Here is a 19,323-nt window from a genome sequence, read left to right on the forward strand (position 1 = left end):
AAACCTGAACAAGGATAAGTTGGGGAGACTCCACCTTCCAGGAACTAATAATACAGGACTGCACCTGATGAGATCCTGACCACACTCAAGTCTGTCATTTGGCAGAGACACATTCAGCCGTGCAGGACTGAAACAAAGCATGACTCCAGTTGAATTTGCTAAGGCATCCTTGCTGGTTGCTATGGCATGTGTACTCCTGTGGATGTTTAGTTCTGGCTGATAACTTTTTAAAGGATTGGCTTACTTTATGTAACATAAACTATCAGCCATTAGAAATAAGCTCTGTTTTTCCACTGGCTCTTCCTCCTTTCTGAAATGGGTGACATTTATCTTTGCTGTCTAGTCTTGGACTGTCCTAAACTTCTCTTTTTGCATGTTTTTGTGCTTCTGCACGGAATAGGATTTTAAATGGTTGAGAATAGCCCATGCAGTAATCCATTTCTATTTGTTAAACTCCTCACTTCTGTACAGCAAATAGAGTCCTCTTGAGATGTGCAACTGTTTGCTATAAAAAGCAAATGCTTTAAAAAGTATAAAATTACATATGATCCATGCAGTTTTGCTTGTAGGTATTTTCAATAAAATGATTATACAGACCACCAAACAGATTTCATGGATTTCCCTGAAGTGGCATTGAACCCCACTTGAATTCAAGTGGGCTGCATCCAGCTAAAAGCTGTAATTTTTCTTTTGGAGTACAAACCCACTCTGAAAAACAATGGCCTCACGTGGCTCCTGGTTTACTGTGCCTCATTGTTTCCATATTAAAATGACTCAGTACAGAAGCAATTTTTTTTTATTTTTTAAAGCACTGTAAGACCACATAAACTTGGCCAAACTCCCGCCACTCAAGCCTGAGCTGCCCTACATTGGCACATCAGCACTGGCTGTGCAGGGCCTCGTTCTGTGTCCGTGCACCTCCAATATTTCCCTGGAATGCCCAGATCTGGGCAGCCTTTGGCTCTGATGGCTGCACAGCCTCAGCTGTGGGAACAGGCAGACACTGCTGCAGCCTCAGCCCACCCCAAATCCTTGCTGACACTTCAGCAAGCATGGTCGTACAACATCGGATTTTAAAATACAAATAAGATCATAGAAACTACTGGAAGCCACCAACACTGATGTGAAACCTCACACAAGACAGAAAGCCCTAATTATAATTTCTGAACCTATGAAGTCATCTAATACACATATGTTCCTTTTGCTGCAAGGAGGAGAATGGATGCATGCAGTACTTATTACCATCCTCATAAGGAGGAAAGAAAACCAGATTTTGGAAGCTTTTGGAAACTCACCATTTAGAAAAATCTGCATAAATCCACAAAATCAGTTGTACTTCAAGTAGAAGAAAAAAAAAAAGGCAGTACAAAATAATAAGCACTTTGTGTTTAACTGTAAAACAAGAGTATTAATTCCACAGTGCCATGCAGCATTGAAAACCCTCATACTGTTTATTTTTATTGTTTTTCTGGATCAAAGTTACCTAACATCAATCTGCAAAATATTTGGTATCTCTCCTAAATGCCCAAATGGAGGAATCTCAGGCAAGGTATAAAGATGGCACACTTACTGATTCAAGTATAATCAAAACCACAGTAATCAGAAAACCAAAATCAAGCCTCCTCTCCCTCTCCTAACACTGTACACCCTGTATAAAATCAAGAGCAGTAAAATGTACTGACAATCTTCACTCACAAGTGGAGGACATGGCTGCAATCCTGAATTCTCAGTAGAGGGAAAATACTGAGAAAGGAAATGCCATTTTTGCATAATCATGTCTTAAAACAGAGCTGCATTCTCCAATGCATCCTGGACAGTGCAGACTGTAATGGTAACAACAAAATATTGCATTCAAATGGTTATGGGTGAAGAACTGAAAAACATTTCAATCCTATGTGGCTAGAAATAATTTTAAATATTACATCATTTTGCAGTTCTGTGATAAAAAGCCTTCTTATTTGCTCGAGACAAGACTTCAGAAAGCTTTAGACAGAGCAGATTTTCTTAAATTAGCTTGAAAATTCAGTTTCCAGGGCAACGTAAGCAGGTCTTCATACATCAACATCTCTTTGCACCATTTTTATAAATACGGCTTGCTAGAATGTCATAAAATACTTTTTAAATACAGCAAACTATTTGGATCACTTTGATCCTTTTCTCTGCCTTTGAAAGAAAGCCGACTGTCCTTTCCTTTCAGAAGAACCTTATCAATAAAACTGTCCAACTGTTTTCCTTTGGAGAGGCTTTATCCCAGAAATGCCTGCAGTGATTCCCATGCGTGTAATACATTTCTACCAGCACCTGAGTGTTTATGTAACATTTCAGTAGGCATCCCTTATTCATCATCCCTTTTCTTTTCAGTCTGCAAGCAGGAGATGAGATTTAGGGTCTGTGGCATGCTGGGACTCAGCTGGTTGATATAGAAAATTAACCTGAACGTCTGTTTCACAGAAGCAATGCGGAATTTGCTGAGGTCCACCTTGCACATAAGGATTCCCAATGACTTTCTCACACCTACCAATACATGGAATGGTATAAAAGAAATAAAACTAGCTGTGCATCTGTCCAATTTCTCCTCCATTCTAAAAGGCAGGGTGGGGAGGGGAATCTCCTATTGATAATGACTGTCTCCTCTCTGTGAGTGCTGCAGGGGTGCTGTGCATCTCTCCAGTGGGTCACTGAAACAGATACCTGAAACATCAGCAGCAGAGTGGATACATTTCCTCCCTCCATTGAGCAGGCAGCAGACTGAGCCTGGCCCCGGTGCCAGGGCAGAGCAGACTGCACATGACAGAGTTACAAGGTGAGGAATGACTCAGGAGAAGAACACTGAACGACTGTTACCTGCACATTTTACTCCCTGAGCAATGAGGCCCCACATGAAGTTGGCACAGTATTCACACCAGTGCGGGCCCCTGAACGTGTGCACCTGGAAGACAGCAGCAGAAAGGAGAATTACAGAAAATGAGCCAGCCATTTCACAGACATCAGTATCAGTGCATGTAAACAGTGCAGAATTCCTCTTCTCAAAAGGTACCACATACAGTTTCTGGAAGCTTCCCTTTATCATTTCAGGAAAGGAAGAAAGGAACTAAGATTTAACAGCCAAGGCTCTTGCAGACCTGTGGAAAACCGGAGTCCTCCATCCCGAGCCATCCAGAGCAGCAGAACTGGGTCTGTGGGGGTCTGCTCCAAGACCAGGTCAGAGAAGCAGGCACAGCCCTTCTCCCACCTCCTGGCAGCCCTCTGTCTGGGCAGGAGTCTGGCCACAAGGCAAGGCTTTTGCAGCAACTGTGCAAGAGTTCACTTTTCAATCTCAAATGCCTTCTGCTGTGGCCTCCTCTTCAAAAGGCACTCTGTGAAATGGGTAGAGGACTGCAAGATTCCACCTCACATGGATAGAGTCCTGCCAGGCAAAAATACCAGTGCCACACAGAAATACTGTAAATTTGCCTAGAGACTTTCCAGTTTAGAATAACTCCAACAGGAAATTAATTTTCTTCAGACTAATACTACATATTGAAAACCCAAAATGAAAAAAAAAAAAGAATCCACCGAACCAGGAAAAAATTCAAAGCTAAAGAAGAAAAAAAACCCCAATGCTGCTTTCATTCCTGGCTCACATGCTTGTTACAAATCCTGCAGCCACCATTAACTGCTTCTGATTTCATTCTGATAAAGCTCCTGCTGTAGGAAACCACAGGATTCTTTACAGAGAAAATCATTACTTCCTTAGCCAGCGTAAAAGGCTTTGAGCTGCTATTTAGAATAGACAGGCTGAAAATAAAATTAGTAGCTGATGATCATAAAGAAATGAAATTTGCAGTGCAATACAGCACAACTGCTTTAGGCTGGAGCCACTCAGTTGCCCAGAGTCAGTGAGTGGGTATGGGAGCAGGCAGTAACCTCACGTGTGTGCAGCGCCCGGCCGGTCAGCGTGGAGCACGGGGGAGAAGGAGCTGGTGGAAATGTTTGCTCCTGACATCTGCACACAGCTCTGGCTATGAACACTGAAAGAAGGCAAAGTGGCCTGACTGAGGTGGCAGGTGTCCCCCATGCCACTGATGTAAGCTGGACCCAGCGGACACCCCCACAAGTGACAGTGCAGAGCAGCACCCTGCAATTCAGGCCACAGCAAGGTCTGCAGCCTCCTGGGTACCCCAGAGCAGCAGGGACATTGCTGAGGCAGTCTGGAAAGTTACTGCTGAATTCACCAAGTAATTCACATGCACATCTGTGCCAAGTGATTCCTGATTGCCTGCTCCAAGGCGAGCACAGGCTGCCAGTGCCCTGCCCTGCCTGCTCTGTCCCCAGCCATCCCAGGCGCCGCTGGAAGGTGAGATGTGCTCCACGAGGCCTCTTCTCCCTGCAGCTCTGGCTGACTGCCTCAAAGCAAACGCTGATAAGACTGTCAGCAGCTGTACTCTCCATTTTCTTTTTTCCTCTCAGCACAAAGAGATTTTTCACACCATTCACTTCGTTACCCACCTGCACTACCCACATCCTTTTGACTTTTCTTCCTCAGACTGGTGGTTTTTATCCAAGTTTTTGGCAGTGTTCTCTTCCCAGAATAAGAACATTCTAATATCCTGAAGCAAAGCATTGTGCTTTAATGCCTGTAGGACTAACAGAACTTTTTCAGGGAAAAAAAAGAAGGCAAATTTGAGTCGCCACCTTTTTTTTTTTTTTGGGTTAAATTCCCACTGAAACATACTTCTTTAAAATACTTCTCAAAAATCCCATCGAGGAAAATTGAAGCAAAATTGACCTTTTAGAAGTCTGGACAATAAAGAATTTCTTTTCACAATATTTTTCAGTTTCTTAAGTTGTTTTGTTTTCAGTATCTCTGATTGCACAAAGGAGGGGAATTTTGTTTTGTTCCTTAAAATGCTGATGGATACATTATTAGTTCTTTAAAAATAAAAAGAATTATACTATCCTACCTTGTGCCTCTGTGGTTGCTGATTTCAATTCATCAAACACCAAATCACCGAACGTTCTATTTGCTGAGGCATTTCTAATGCTGTCCTGAGGTGCTGGAGTCCCAACTTGGCTTCTCCAGAGCCACCCCCAGTGTTGATACCCACTAAACCTCAGCTGTCCTATCTCTAACTGCCTGTTTTAGCAGTCACCATTCTTCCTTCTTGCCATTTTGCTCCCCACCCTGGTCTGCATGTCTCCATCTCCTCCTGATTCTCCTCAGAAACTCTTCTGCAGGGTCTGCCACATCCCAAATCTGCCCCTCCAACCTTTTGCCTCCATTTTTAATATTATGAACGTTTCTAATGAGCTCAGTTTCTCTTACATGTAGTAACTATGATTCACCTAGACTCTACAACAGCCAGCTCCCCTGGTATCACCCTGGCTCTCAGCCTGCTCCTCAGAAGAGTTTACATGACTCATCATTAACTTAAAAATGGCAAGGACAAGGTGGCCTCTCCTCTCCCCTACCAACACTGCATGTGCTGGTTGGACTGCCTTTGCCCTTCAGAACCACTGTCTCAGCAGCAATAGCACTTCTGTCTCATCCCATGCAGCCAGGCTTCATCCAAATACTGAAATGCTTTTCCATATCATCAGCTGGATTTACCCAGAGCCTGCTCTGCTTTATGCTGCCCCATCCAAATTCCTATTTCTTATCCATTATTCTGATTGCAAACTCAAAGCAGATTAAAAGGTGAGGGTAGGTTTTTCTGTGTCCCGTGATGCTCTGCCTTGCCTCATCCTTGCTATGAGATGGGAGGTTCTCTGGCAATATTAAACAGGAGGCCCAAAGGTCTCAATGTCCTTCCAGCCCTGGTGTAAACAACCCTACAAGATCAGCTCTGAAGCCTCTGCTTCTAAGGGGTTTCTGAGCAGTGCTTTCTCTTCCCAGAGCATCAATATTCCCACTTCTGTGCAGTGGAACTGCACACCTAACCCCGCCCTGCTCTGAATACACACCCTCCCTGGGAATTAAATCAGACACAGTGAGTGATGCCAGGAAATACTGAAAAATTGCTCTTCTGAGGTAGGTCAGAACACCCTCCAATGCTAGTTATAGGGTGGGTGGGGTCTGGCAACTAAAAAGAAACACCTTAGCATCCCTTCGCTAGTTCAAGAGCCAGCACCTGCAAACAATACTGCATTTATCACATGACACTGTTTAACACAGCATTCTGATTTATATTTAATTCCCCATTCTAAAAAGTAGCCAAGCAACTTGTCTGTTTTCAAAACTAAAAGATGATTTCCAGAAAAATTTCTAAAAACACAGCCAGAAGAGTCCCAGAGATCCTGACTTAAATTAGAAGGGTTTCTTTCCCCTTGTAAAAAAGAGCATCTGCAATATGCAGATTTTACTGTCTTATAAAATGTGAGAGAGCAGGATTGCCAACTGTGGCTTTACATCTCCCAATCCTTCCATTCTCACTCCCACCCAAAAATCTCCTTCTCTCTCTTTCCAAATGGGAATAATTTTTTAAAAGAATCTGGAAAATGAGTGAGTGGGAAAGCAAATTAAAATGGTTTTAATCTTAATTTGTAAAATTCCAGGAGAAGAAAATCAATTTAAAACAAAAGTCTAGATAATTTTAAAGAAAAATATCTGCTTTAGAAACCATATAAAATACTATTACTAAGCTGTCCTGCAAGTTTGAGGAAAGAAGAGAGCCTCATGGTAGGTTTATACCCCAGGCATTTCAATTTTGAACTCTCCTGCACTATCAACAAGGCATAATAAACATGTAACTACTGCAGGAGAAGCTTTTTGCTCAGGTTTATAAAACACTTTCTTAACACAAGGAAAAACAGCTTAATTCTTGTGATTAACAACTCGCGAGTGTTAGAAAATGTTACTTTGTTTTGCATTTAATTAAAAGTTTTTAGAAGGGACAAAATTTTAGGTGAACCAAATAAGAAATGAGGCAGTGGCTCTGACAGCAGATTCTACCACAAGCTGTGAACTCCTCAAGCAGATCTCTCCCCATTATTTCTCAGGCTCTATAAAGGTCACTGTCGAAGTTAGTTACCCGTGCACCTTGTTACTGCACTTATTTTTTATGCTTTTGGTTTTTCCAAGGCAGTTATTCAGCTACCCTTGATTGCTACCTGAAGATCAGGAATGAGCCAGCAGATAATTTTTATTCTTAACTGGGAGACTTACATTTTATCACGTGTCAAGGCAGGGAGGAACAGAATGAGAGAATATCAGTGAAATGCTGTGCAAACGTGATGCGAAAGAAGATGGTGGATCCACAGAGCTTTAGCAAAGCCACTGACAGGAAGAAAACAGGAATGGACTTGAAAAACTATGGTTACAGAACATCAACACTGAGCACACATAATAGAAGTGTTTGGGACACGATACAAACAAGGTTTCCTTTGCTGAGAGGCTGCTGCCACAGTCCCACTGAACGCTTGTTCCATCACACCCTGCAGAACACCCCTTCCACAGCCCTCCACACCAAACTGCTGCTCAGAGTGATGGGGTCTGGAAAATCCAGGCATTACCATCTGTTCTGGGATGGGATACATCACCTTGAAAAAGGATGGGGAAAAATACTGCTGATCTACACTCCCAGGCTACCAGAGCCTTACACTTCAGGCAGAAGCCTTGTCAGGGCTCACAGAGGAGACCAACCAACTGCACCAGGGACTGAACACGTGCCACACCCCAGTATTTGCACCACATGGTACTCCAAAGGTTCAGGTCTGCTGGCTATACTGTCCTACAAACAAATTCCCAAGGATGATGAGACGCTGCTGATGGAGACTGTCAGCTCAGTGGTCCTAACTGATTTGCAATTCCATCAGCTGAATTCTGCCTACTGGGGCTTTACCAAGCTTTAAACTGAATATGGGAGACATTGTAAATCCCAATTAGAACGATGAACTCAGCCTGTATTATTAACATCTGTTTTCCCTGTCACAGCTGATCTTATCAGGCACTGAGCACACTCGTGCTGGCATCCAATAGGCATTGTCCTTTTCATCCATCCCTGGTCCAGACAGAGATCGCCTGGACGTGAAGGGTAAAGAAGAGATATGAGCGAGAAACTCAACCATCAGTTTGGGCAATGCTTCAATTTGTCCTGGTATCTATTATGATGATTAGATACTGCCTCTAAAACAAGGGTCTCAAAGCACTTCAAATATTCCAGCCCACGGTAATACTCCTGGGAGGAAAATATTGCTGCTGATAAGTAATCTGAGAAGCAAGAAGACTGCCATGACAACCCACGTGGCAGAGCAGTATCTGCAAGAGAACTGCTTTCACCTGAAGGTGTAACAGAAAGGAATGTAACTGAGAGCATGGAACAGACCTTCTCCAGACCTAGAGCTGACTCTGCTTAGCCCAGCTGGGGTGTTAGCCATGGGGAGCCAGCCTGGGAGCTCTCCAGAGCCTCTGTGCAGCAGTTCTGGAGAGGAGAGGTGAGGAGAGATGCTGTCAGAGCGCTGCCTCGCCCAGAGCGTGCGGTATAAATAGCATGGCTATCACTGCTGGGGGCACTGGGAATGTGGGGCAGGACAACCTCCCTCAACATCCTCACCCACTTGGAGCCAGAAGCGCTGTCAGACCTTGTTTACTCTCTGCTTTGCACTGCCTGTGTCAGCAGAGATGGGAACAACTGGAAATTGAGGTTAGCTTGTGCTCTACATGAGCCGAAGTGAAAAATGAGAAAAATGAGAATTGTTGGCTTTTTTGCTTGTAAATTGAGTGAAAGTGGCCACCTTTCTTTCAGGATGGAATAGCAGATTTTCTTTGAATTGATATCTGGAAATGGGAACATTTTGTATTTTATTTGAGGTCCAATTTACTCGACACATGCCTCCGTACAAAAAATTCCGAAACTAGAGGTGAAAATTGAATAGAATCCTTAGAATTACATATGTACCTTATGTATAAATAGAATATAAACCCCTGAGAGATTCCTAAATGAATGCTTTTGTCATGATCCTAAGGCTAATATGGAGGAAAAGCTGTTGATGAGAGAGCATAGTACACACTAGAAGCTTCTAGAGGCAAAGTCCCAGTCCTCCCCCGAGGAGTGCTTCCTAGCCTTACCAGAGAAATGAGCTGGTCTGGCTTTGGGCTGTGCACAAGGCAAACTCACATGATCCACACATGCAGATAAAAAAACTGCTGGTGTGGTGGGAAGAAATTACAGCCCAAATAAATAAAGTATTTAGAAGAAAGGCTCTCTCTCTTTTTCTTTTTTTTAATCAGTGGCAAAGCCTGAATTCACGGACAAGCACTAGGAAACCAGAAAGGTTTAAATAACATTGTGCTATTTGGAATCTGCTTTGGAAAAAAAAAGTGCAAGTAACATTAAAAAATACTTTAGGAGACTGAAATCCATCAATGCCTAGAAGCTTTTCTGGATTGAACTGTCTTACAACTACGAGTTTCAGAAGGAACAATATAGAGCTGATGAGGTTTTAACAGAAGTTTTGTGGAAGTTTTTTTCCAGTTATGTTCTCCAGGTATTTTCCCTGCCTTTGAACCATTTTTCCCCCTTAAGTCCTATGAGTCTAACAGAAACATTAAATTTCCTGAGGTGTTCTTATCTGTGGGAACACACACTGCCTCTCCCCAGGGATTATGCTAGAGGCACCCAGCTCCCTCTCTGAACATTCATATTAGCGCAGTGGCTCAATTAAAGATATTTCAAAAATATGTCCAGTGCCAGTTCTGTTCCTAATAAAAATTCCAGCATCTTCTTTTCAGTGGAACTAGATCAATTTACCCCAAATCAGCATCTGCCCCAGTTTTCAGAACATCAGAAATAGAAATGAGTTCACGTCAGAAGTCACAGAAAAATGGCTCTGCTTAATATAGTACGAGTTTGTAATAGTTTCTGGCCTTTTTGAAGCACTTCTGCATTTTCCATCTCCCAGTTTCCCAAGGTTTAGGCATGGCTCTACTGAGAAGCTCTCTGGAACAAGATGTGGCACGGAAGTGATTTGCTATGACTTCTTCAACTAGCAAAGCGCCCAGCACAGATGCAATTACCCCAGTATAATCTGGGCCAGGGCCAGGTGGGTTATTTGTTTCCAAGATGTGATACAAATTTCATTGGCAGAGTAACTCTTGTTAATATCAGCAGGCTCTTGTTAAAGTGATGCTTGAGTCTGTCTATACTAGCAAAGTCCTTCCAGGGACTGGTCTTCACCTGAGCCTTCACTCCTTGTGCATATTTAAGGTTATATTCTACCTCCAGTTACTTCTGGAAAACCACGTTTGGCCTTTCAAGTGGGTCATCCTCAAAGAAAAAGGCAGGATATTGCTTCAGTCGAGGAGGGGGTGAAGAATCCCAACTAACAAGGCTCATCAGCAGCTTGGCTGACTCACTTTAAGCACCAGAGATGGAAAATCATCTCTCTGGAAGAACTGTTGGCTCAAAAGGGAATTATGTTGTTAATCTTGACTGATTAAGCAAGCAGTCTTACAACTGTTATTTTTACAACTAATTGAGGGGGTCCAAGAGCACTAGTAAGATGGTGGCTAGGAAACAGCATGAGAGTACCCAGCATTGCACAAAGAGATAGCAAAAAATGAGTCTTCTGGAGACAGATCTGCTTTGTGAAACACAAGCGAGAAACAAGACAACATCCTGGGGAAAATGACTCCTGGAAGCACAGCTTTCAGTCCAGCCCTGACAGGCACAGGCACTTCTTGCTTCAGTGAAGCACCATGGCACTAACCTAGGCACGAGAGTGGCTTTGTGCCTTGGACTAGCGGCAGCAAGCAAACACCTGCAGGCTGTTCTGCTGGCTCACGGCATCAGGAGCCAGAGATGTCTGAAGGAATACCTGTAACCAGCCAAGGGAGCTAAAACTTCCCCAGGGCCTATGAGTCACAAAAGCTGAAGGGGAGTGAAGACCTTTAAGGTGTTTTGTCCAGGCTTATTTTAAATTTGCCAAGCGATGAGGAGGTTATTGCACTGACTAACAAATTTCACAACCCAGGAGACTTCTTGCTCTTAATATCGGATTTTCACCTCACTTTTAAGCTATCATCCCATAAATCCCAGCTCCTCTTCCACAACTGCCCTCCTTATCAAAAACATTTTTCAAGCACAGTTTTATTTCTTTCCCTAGCCCCAGGCCAGGTAGTGAGGTCAGTGCCCAAAGCACAGCACCAGGTGGTGAGGAGATGCAGAAGACATTTCATGTCAGATAGGGTGGACCCAGGGCAGAAGGTACCCCATTAGATGCACCTTTTTATCAGCAAAAACCTGTGGGATGTTTTGAAACAAACCAAGAGCAGAAATGGAGAGATGAGGAGAGGAAGAGCAGGAAAGTGCAGAGGACTGAGCATGGGGAATCCTGTGTGTTCATTACCCTAATAAACTGCCTCACCAGAGAGAGAAGATGGAGAAAACCTTAAACCCAGCTCGGGTTACCTGGCTAAGTCTTTTGGTCTAGAGCTCACTTCACACCTTCCAACCCAGAGCTTCCCCTGGTACTCCTCTCATTTTCCATCCACATGGCACCTTGCCCCTTTTCCCTTCAGATTTGCAGCTCCTCTATTGCCCTAACCCCCTCCTTCATCTGCCTGCCCAGAAGTGCCCAGCTGCTTCCTATCCTTACACCCACTGAATAGATTAAATATCAGCTGGGTAAGAAATTTTAATTTACAAGCTGTCCCAGTTATTGCCTTTTGGGGACAATATAAGCAACTATGAGAATTGTAAGGGACAGTAAAAAGCATTCTTATTGGTAGGGTCCAGGGGTAGAATAAATTTATGGGAATGATTAAGTATGAATCTGTTCTGTTCACTTCTGTGAAGTTACAGAACTTTGTAAACTTTTCTGTTACAGAACTTTCCCCTATGATTAAGTTATTTTTGTAAGAAAAGAACCCCACTGGCTTCAGCTATGCTCCCTGTCAGCACTTCCAAGAGCACAAGTCTCTCAGGGCTTCCAAATAGAAGATGCTCTTGTTCATCTACACTGGGTGGAAAAATGAGCTTGATATCCATCACACACACACACCCCCCTGTCCATATTGATACATCTGTACCACAGTCTGTGGGGAGATTTATTCCCCATCATGGTTAGTGAATTGAAAGAAAGAAAAAGCCTTTCTGTGAGAAAAGGTGGGGCTGAAATTTTGAGGATGGTGAAGTGACTGTCCGCATTTGGTCTAATGATTCATTTCATAAGAGATCTCCTTCAGTGTGCTGGATTTCAGAAAAGCACAGTAAATGAAGGGAAATCAAAAGTAATCCAAACATGCAAAAAGATAGACCAAATTAAGCCACACTCATGTCAAATTCCATTATTCAATTAGAGCTAAATAAAATGCTCTATCAAACAATGTAAGCCTCTTGAATCTGATATATTTGAATTTTTAGAAAATGGGTCTTTTACATTACATTTATAGAGAAGAACACAGAAATATAAATTTATATTTTTTTTATAAATTGGAAAAGGGAAAAATATGCTTAAAAGGAGAATACTTTTCATGTCTAGCTTTCATCCTGAAGGACATGCATTTAAAACTCAGTCAGAACTGACCTTTATAAATAATCACCCCTTTCTTTACTTATGGAGATTAATTTAAGAGAATTCAGGCACTCTGTATTTGCATTTGAGATGTGCTCATGAGAGACCAGACTTTCCCAGCCAGGAGAATATTACAGAGCTGGTGATCATTACCAACCAGCTCTGCTTGCAGAGCTCCCTGTCACCCTGGCTACCCAGCCTGTTCCCTTCAGGCAGGAGACAACTCACATTCCAGGAGATTTAAGTAAGATTAAATCCTCTCAAAAACCCTGCCATGTCAGCACTCCTAGTAAAACTGTCTTTACATTCTTCTTTCAAACAACCCTTGGAGCAAAACATAGGTTAATGGATTTATTCAGGAGACCTCTTGATGATTTAAAAGCAGCTTTCATGCTCACCCCTCCCCTAGGCACTGCACTCCTGCAGTGAGGGTTCACCACACTGCTCCTCTGCCATCATCACTGTTCCTCTACCTGAGCTTTGTGCAGGCAGGAGAGTCTGAGCGTTCAAACTGCACCTGTGTCCCCAAATAGCCACCCCACAGAGGCAGGAGCTGCAGGGAGAACTGAGGTCCCTTAGCCTGGGATGTTTGCTAACTCCAGGCTGCCTCAGGAGTGGCTGCAGCTGTCACCTTCCCTTCCGCAGGAAAACACCGCTGCTCGTACATGTGTGGTTCTCCATTTCTCCCCTCCCTGCTAGGATGCCACAGCATTTCTGGAATAAAAGCAGTTTTGAGACCCCTTCATTTCTGTGACTGATCAAAGAAGCTGCTGGGAGAGGGTCAGGGGTCCCTATCTGGTGCCTCGTGCCTGCAGCACAAAAAGCAGATTAGCTGCAGAGGTACAAGGCAGCAGACACACTCCTGTTTGCTGTGGAGCCTCTGGGGACAGCAGTCACTGCTGATTAGCTGAACTGGATAAATTTATTTAATTTCTCAGTTGTTTTTTCTTGGTTTATCTCAAAAGTCTAGGTTGAAGACTCTGGGCCTGACATTTCCTTCCTCTCCACATGGGTGGCAGATTTGCTGCTTGGCAGGCAACCTAGGAGACTGATGCAGACATTTTAAATGATGACATCTATACATGCGAGGAAAAAAACTTGACAGATGCAAAGAAATTAGAAAGGAGAGAAGCACACAAGCTAACCATGGCCATTCATTTTAGAGCCATAACAGAACCCTTACTAAGAGCTTATGTTTCTGCTTTTTATTCTGATGGGAGAGTGGACACATTTAGAGCTCATGAAGGCCAGCAGCATTCCTACCATGGGAAGGTTGGCTGCAGCACACCCAGTAAGGGGCTTGTCCCCTTCTAGTCTTTTATAGCAAAAATTATCTGTGAAAGGTGACTCCATTCCACTGACTTGAGAACAGACTTTCTTCTCCAGGTACATTTTTCTGGCAACAGTATGTATAAAGGAACTACAGTACAACTATTATAAAGAAAACAATCCATGTGGAAAATTTGTGCCATAGAGCAGACATACAGTCTGTTTTTGGAAAAGACTGGGAAACTCACAGCTCTGAAACTTTCCATAAACAGTTTATGGAAGAAAAAGAAATAAACAAATCCAAATGAATGAAAATCAGGTTATCAGATTATTTTCAAACTAGATATGTTTCAGGCTGTTAAAGAAAAGCAACTAGGGAACACAGATGTGAAAAATTAAATACTTATTATCCTACATACACTGTAGTACATGGAAAATCATGATCTGCTGGCATCTGCAAGAATTATCTTCAAACTCAAAGGAACAAATGAAAATTGCAAGATGTTGCAGATATTTAGGACACCTCAGGAGCCTGTGAAAAAATGCTCTGCATTGAACTGTCAGCCAGCACAAATATCTTATGCCAAGCACTTGTATTAAATTCTTCTTACATACCATTCTGTACACAGTTTTCAAATATGGGCTTAATGGAAGTACTCAAATTAAACTAAACATCCTGATCACAAAAAGTTTCCCCTTATGGTGATTATCTGCACTCAAAAGCCAGAAGGCGGTTTAAATAAAATCAGATGGAGGATAGGTAAATCAATATATCTGCATGCATTTAATGGATGCTTATATCATCAGATGCCTGTTTTATACTAACAATCTGCCCTTCTCTTAAAAGAAATAAATGTAGGTTTTTTGGTTTGCTTGGTTTTTTTTTTTTTTACATTAAAGACAACACTTGGCCTTCAAATTATATACATGAAATTTGTACTGTCATCTACAGGAATCCAGTAAAACATCAATTTATGTAGTCTTAAAATTAAGACTGCCTATCATCAAATGTATTTGACCACCAAAAGCTTACATTACCGGGTCCTTACTGGACACCTATTACAGACAGACACAAAATACAAATATGTTGTACTGACATGTATCACCCTTACCCAAGAACATTGGTTATTTAGAGCAATCAAAACAGTAACTAGAAGCTACATAGAAGACTAAGTAAATTTTATTAAAACACAAGGTAGTTGCTGATGCCAGCATGTCCAACAGTCTCATGGCGTAAGCCTCACTGGTTTCAACACTCAATTCACTGACACAGAGAAAAGCCAGAAACTAAGGGAAATGCAGACCATCTGCTCCATCCAGATGCAGCGGAACACACTTCTTACCTCCAAAGCTATTTACGACCGACAAACTGAGATAAGATCAATTCCATCATCTAACTATAGATCTAAGAGATTTTTTGCATTGAAAGTAAAACTGGACCACATTCGAGTTGAAAGAAAACTTGGCTGTTTTTCTCACCTTTAGCATCTCTCTCAGCATAAACCAATTGTAAAGAAAAGAGATAACTAGATATGGCAAACATCATTGAAACAAATGCGTGCACACAAGCAGCCAACAACAAAATCCCGGTTCCTCTGCTGCCTGTTCTGAACGTGCCTCACTGGTGTGACCGGCAATGAGCTCTACTTGCAGCTTTTAAGTTCCTAGAAAGTCAGTTTCCATACCTACGGTTTCCTTGCAATATCAGACCCATTTCAAAACACGAGCTAAAGCAGCTTCGCCTGAAAAAGAAATTAGACAGGAAAAGGTCTTACCTTGAAATTATGAACCTTCTCGTATTTTGGAACGTGTTCATTTTCCTTCAGAGTTGCTCTTCGGACGAGCGACGTCAACTGCGAATAAGCAAAGAGTTTAAGAGGTTGCCAGATTGTCACAGACGCCTTGCGAGCGCCCAGTTTCATGCCCAAGGCTGCGAGCAGCAGATCGCGCTGCCGGCCCTCGTGCCCGGCGCGGTGCCCCGCGCTGCCGGCTCGGTGCGCTGCCCAGGGCTCCCTGGCCGGCATGCTGCCGGAGGCGGCGGCCCGCGCTGTCTCACACTCGGGCTGCCGGGGCGGCGCGGACCATGCCGCAGCCTAGGCTGCTGGGGCGGGCGGCGCGGCCATGGAGGGCACGGGCTCGGCGGGGCGCGGGGCCGGGCGCTGCCGGCGGGCGGCCTGCGGGCCGGGGGCGGGCGGCAGCCGGCGGCGGGGACGCGCAGCCCGCGGCCGCTGCCTCCATCGGCGGCGGCCGGCTCGGGGGGCGCGGGGACGCGCACGCCTCGCGCCCTGCTCCCGCCCGCTGCCCGGCGCGGGGGCGGCGCGGGCCCGCGCGGAGCGGAGCGGCCCCGCCCCGGGGCGGCCGCAGCCAATGGAGCCCCGGCGAGGCGGGCGGAGCGGCCCCTCCCGGCACGGCCCGGCCCCGCCCGGCCCCGCCCGGCACGGCTTGAACGGGGAGAGGTGTCCGCGGTGTGAGCCGCGCACCGCTATAAATTGGGACCCGTGCGCTGCTGGGGGTGCCGCGGGAGGCAGGGCTGCGAGCAGCAGCCCCGGGGGACACGGCGGGAAGCGGCTCTCCCCGACCCCCCCCGTCTGACGTGACCTGTGCGCCAGGGGGTAGGGCCAGGAGCGGGTAATGCGACGCTGATGGGTACCACTCTTCCCTTAAAATTACGTTTTTCAGTACTTTTCGTGTGAAAACATGCTCAAAAATCTCACAACTTGTAGGGAGGTGAACACAAATGTCACCCCAAGTTCACTGCAGCGCTCTATCCAGCAAAGACCTGAACCTCGTACTGCTGGTGTCGCCTCCCCTTAGAAATTTACAGATCCGAACAGAAGGTGAATGGCCACACTCTCCCTCTGAACTGAAACCTGAAATTTGGACGGATGCAACTGACGATGAAAGGTGCATAGGGCAGGCTGGCTTTGGCCAGCCCTCACACAAACTATTCCGCACAACCATTAAAGCCTTGAACTCCACTGCCACGGAGCAGAGTCACGGGGCTCACGAAGGAGCAGGGCAGACTGTGCCATGCCCACCCGGAGCTGCCCACCGCGGCCGCCCGGCCCAGGCGCTCCCTCCAGGTGAGCGCTGACCGCCGGGAGGGCACAGCGCGATGGCCACTCTGCCCCGTGCCTTATGGCGCTGCCCAAGCATTTGTGAACTGTCTTCGTCAGAGACAGCAAGGACGGACCCTTGACCCGAGCACAGCCAAGCTTTACAGAGTGGGGCTGGGTGAGATGCAGGGCGCCAGGGACCTTTCCTTCCCTGCCTGTGCAGACAGCGGCGCGCAGCCCTCCCTCCCCCTGCACAGCCTGCCGCACTGCAACCGCTCTCCCTGCTGCAGCCGAGGTATTTTTATCTCTCCTGAGTCAGAAACCGACGACAAGCACAGTTTGTCACAAGCTTCTGGGTGGAATTGGTATGTGCTTTGCAGCTGGATCACAGTGTTCCGGTTTAGCTCAGTCCTGCCAATACAGCTGAGAATAGTGCTCACTGGGAGCCCCCATTCTGCTCTCTTGTGTGGCCACCCGTACCTTCCCGACAGGTTTTAAAGATCTGCTGGGTTTCAGCATAGTGCATGGTGCAGAGATTAGGGATCAAGGCTGGGGCTGCACTAAACACTAATCTGCAATACAGCTAATAATTGAAACCCTGATCTCCTGATCATACAGGAGAATGCTGTCAGGCATTACTGGCTCATACAGGGGTCTGACTCAGTCCTGGTTTCAATACAGGCAGGAGGCTGCTTGCTCCATCCTAGCAAGAAATACTTTTCCAATGACTACCTCAATCTGCTTGTCTTGCTTTTAACCACTCCTTTCTAATGCAGGTGAATGCTCCTCTGACATTTTTCTGTCCATCCTAGCAAGTGTATTAACACTCCATGGCAATAGAAGATCAACAAAACTGAGATGACGAGTAAGAGATTATAAAAACTGACACTTTATCTACACAAAGTGTGAAAATAGCATGGATTCAGGACAGCATCCTTGCCTTGCCTTGCCCTGCCTTCCCGCTAAAGTCACTTAATTCCCAAGAACTACATCAGGTGAAGTCCTCATGGAACAAGGTGGACTTACACCTGCCCCAGAGGAGTCATCCTCTCCAAACAACTTTGAGTGACAACAGGCCCAGGAAGTAAGTCATGATTTCTGAAAAAATTTCATTACACTTTTCTCTGCAACCCAAAATTCCTCTCATTTTTTAAGGGCAAAAAATGCATCACCAAAGCTTCATATTGGAAATAAATTCTTTGAAAATGAATTTGTTGAAAATAAATAATGCAGTGATTTTCAACAATAAATTTACTCTCAGAATCAATTCATTATTTTGTGTAATTCCAGTTAAGAAGCAAGGTAAAGCAGGCTGAATTTCCCTTTCAATCACTACAGAGCACATATCTGGTTTTTGGCATACTTACTCCTTAATTGTCAGCTTCCCTTTTCCTAATTCTGAAGAACTGAGTTATTTCCAATGGCACTTTAGAGTCATGCTAGTAGAAAGAGATCTCTGGAAAATTAAATCTAAGAATGCCAATAAAAAGGTAAGCAAAACTACCCAACAGGGAAAGTTCCTATCTCATGGTTGTAATTATGAAAATGTGTCATAATCTGGAAAGTAGTTATAAGATTATGAATTTTTAATTTTAACACTGCTTTGTGTTACAGTACTCTAACAGAGACTGTTTATTGGTTTGACATAAATCAGCTTCCTGTTCAATGCACAGCATTTTCTGCTGTTTACAAATAAAGGAGTCCTGGGCCCAGCACCCTTACAGCCATTTCCCTGGGCTATATGCTCTACAGTAGTGTACACCAGAAACAGAGACTGAAACAAAGTTAAAGCCATAAAGCTAGCAACTGAAAAATTAAAATTTATACAGCTGCTTTCAGATGACACAATTTTATAATGGGTATGCTCATTCTTCTGCCACTGCCTAACTTTGGGTGTTTGGCTTTGCAAAGCAAGGCTTTCCTTTACACATACCAAATCCCTTATCTTGAAAACCAAACCGAAGAATGAAATTTCTGTTGTACACTCCTTCCTGACAACAGTTTGGTCATCAAGCAGGTCCAGGTCTTTAACGTTTTAGTATGTGAGATAAAGGAAGAGAGAGCAAGCCGCTGTCCTCAGGCAGCCCTAGTCACTGCAGAGATGAGTCACCCCTGAGAGCAAACCAGTGAAGTCAGAGACCTAGGGCTTAACTCAAATCCTGCAGGAAGCTATCCACTCCCAAGACACTCTCCTGCTCCAGGCTCTGTGCTGTCCCTAGTGCCTGTAGCCTGCAGGTCCTGCTCCTCTTCTTACACCTTGGGCTGCCTTTTGTTTCAGTGCCTGCTCTCCACCAGTGGCTCCTGCACTCCCACCTGCCAGCAAAGTCTCCTCTCCAGAGCCTTTCATTTTCCAACAAATTATCTTTGTAACTTGCTCTGCCTGAAGATACTACCTGCTACATTCTGGATGAAAAAGAGGTAAAAAATCTGAAGAGGAAATTAATTTCCTTTCCACTTTCCTAAGTCTTAATTTTTGTTTTTTTTTTTTTTTTTAGCAATTGTGTGT

The 19,323-nt window shown here is 44.5% G+C and overlaps 1 protein-coding gene across 2 annotated transcripts in view; it reads right to left on the bottom strand.

Annotated features, from left to right (window-relative positions):
- Nucleotides 1-19,323, bottom strand: part of CHN1 (chimerin 1) — a 92,735-nt gene that overhangs the window by 12,685 nt on the left and 60,727 nt on the right. For both annotated transcript variants that reach the window (XM_084209080.1, XM_084209081.1), the window contains 2 exons: nucleotides 15,537-15,614; nucleotides 2,845-2,929 (listed from right to left, as the gene is read on the bottom strand). In XM_084209080.1, the coding sequence (XP_084065206.1) occupies nucleotides 2,845-2,929; nucleotides 15,537-15,614 (163 nt within the window). The remainder of the gene's footprint in view (nucleotides 1-2,844; nucleotides 2,930-15,536; nucleotides 15,615-19,323) is intronic.

Source organism: Fringilla coelebs (assembly GCF_963513975.1).
Source record: "Fringilla coelebs genome assembly, chromosome: 7".
Lineage (NCBI taxonomy): Eukaryota > Metazoa > Chordata > Aves > Passeriformes > Fringillidae > Fringilla > Fringilla coelebs.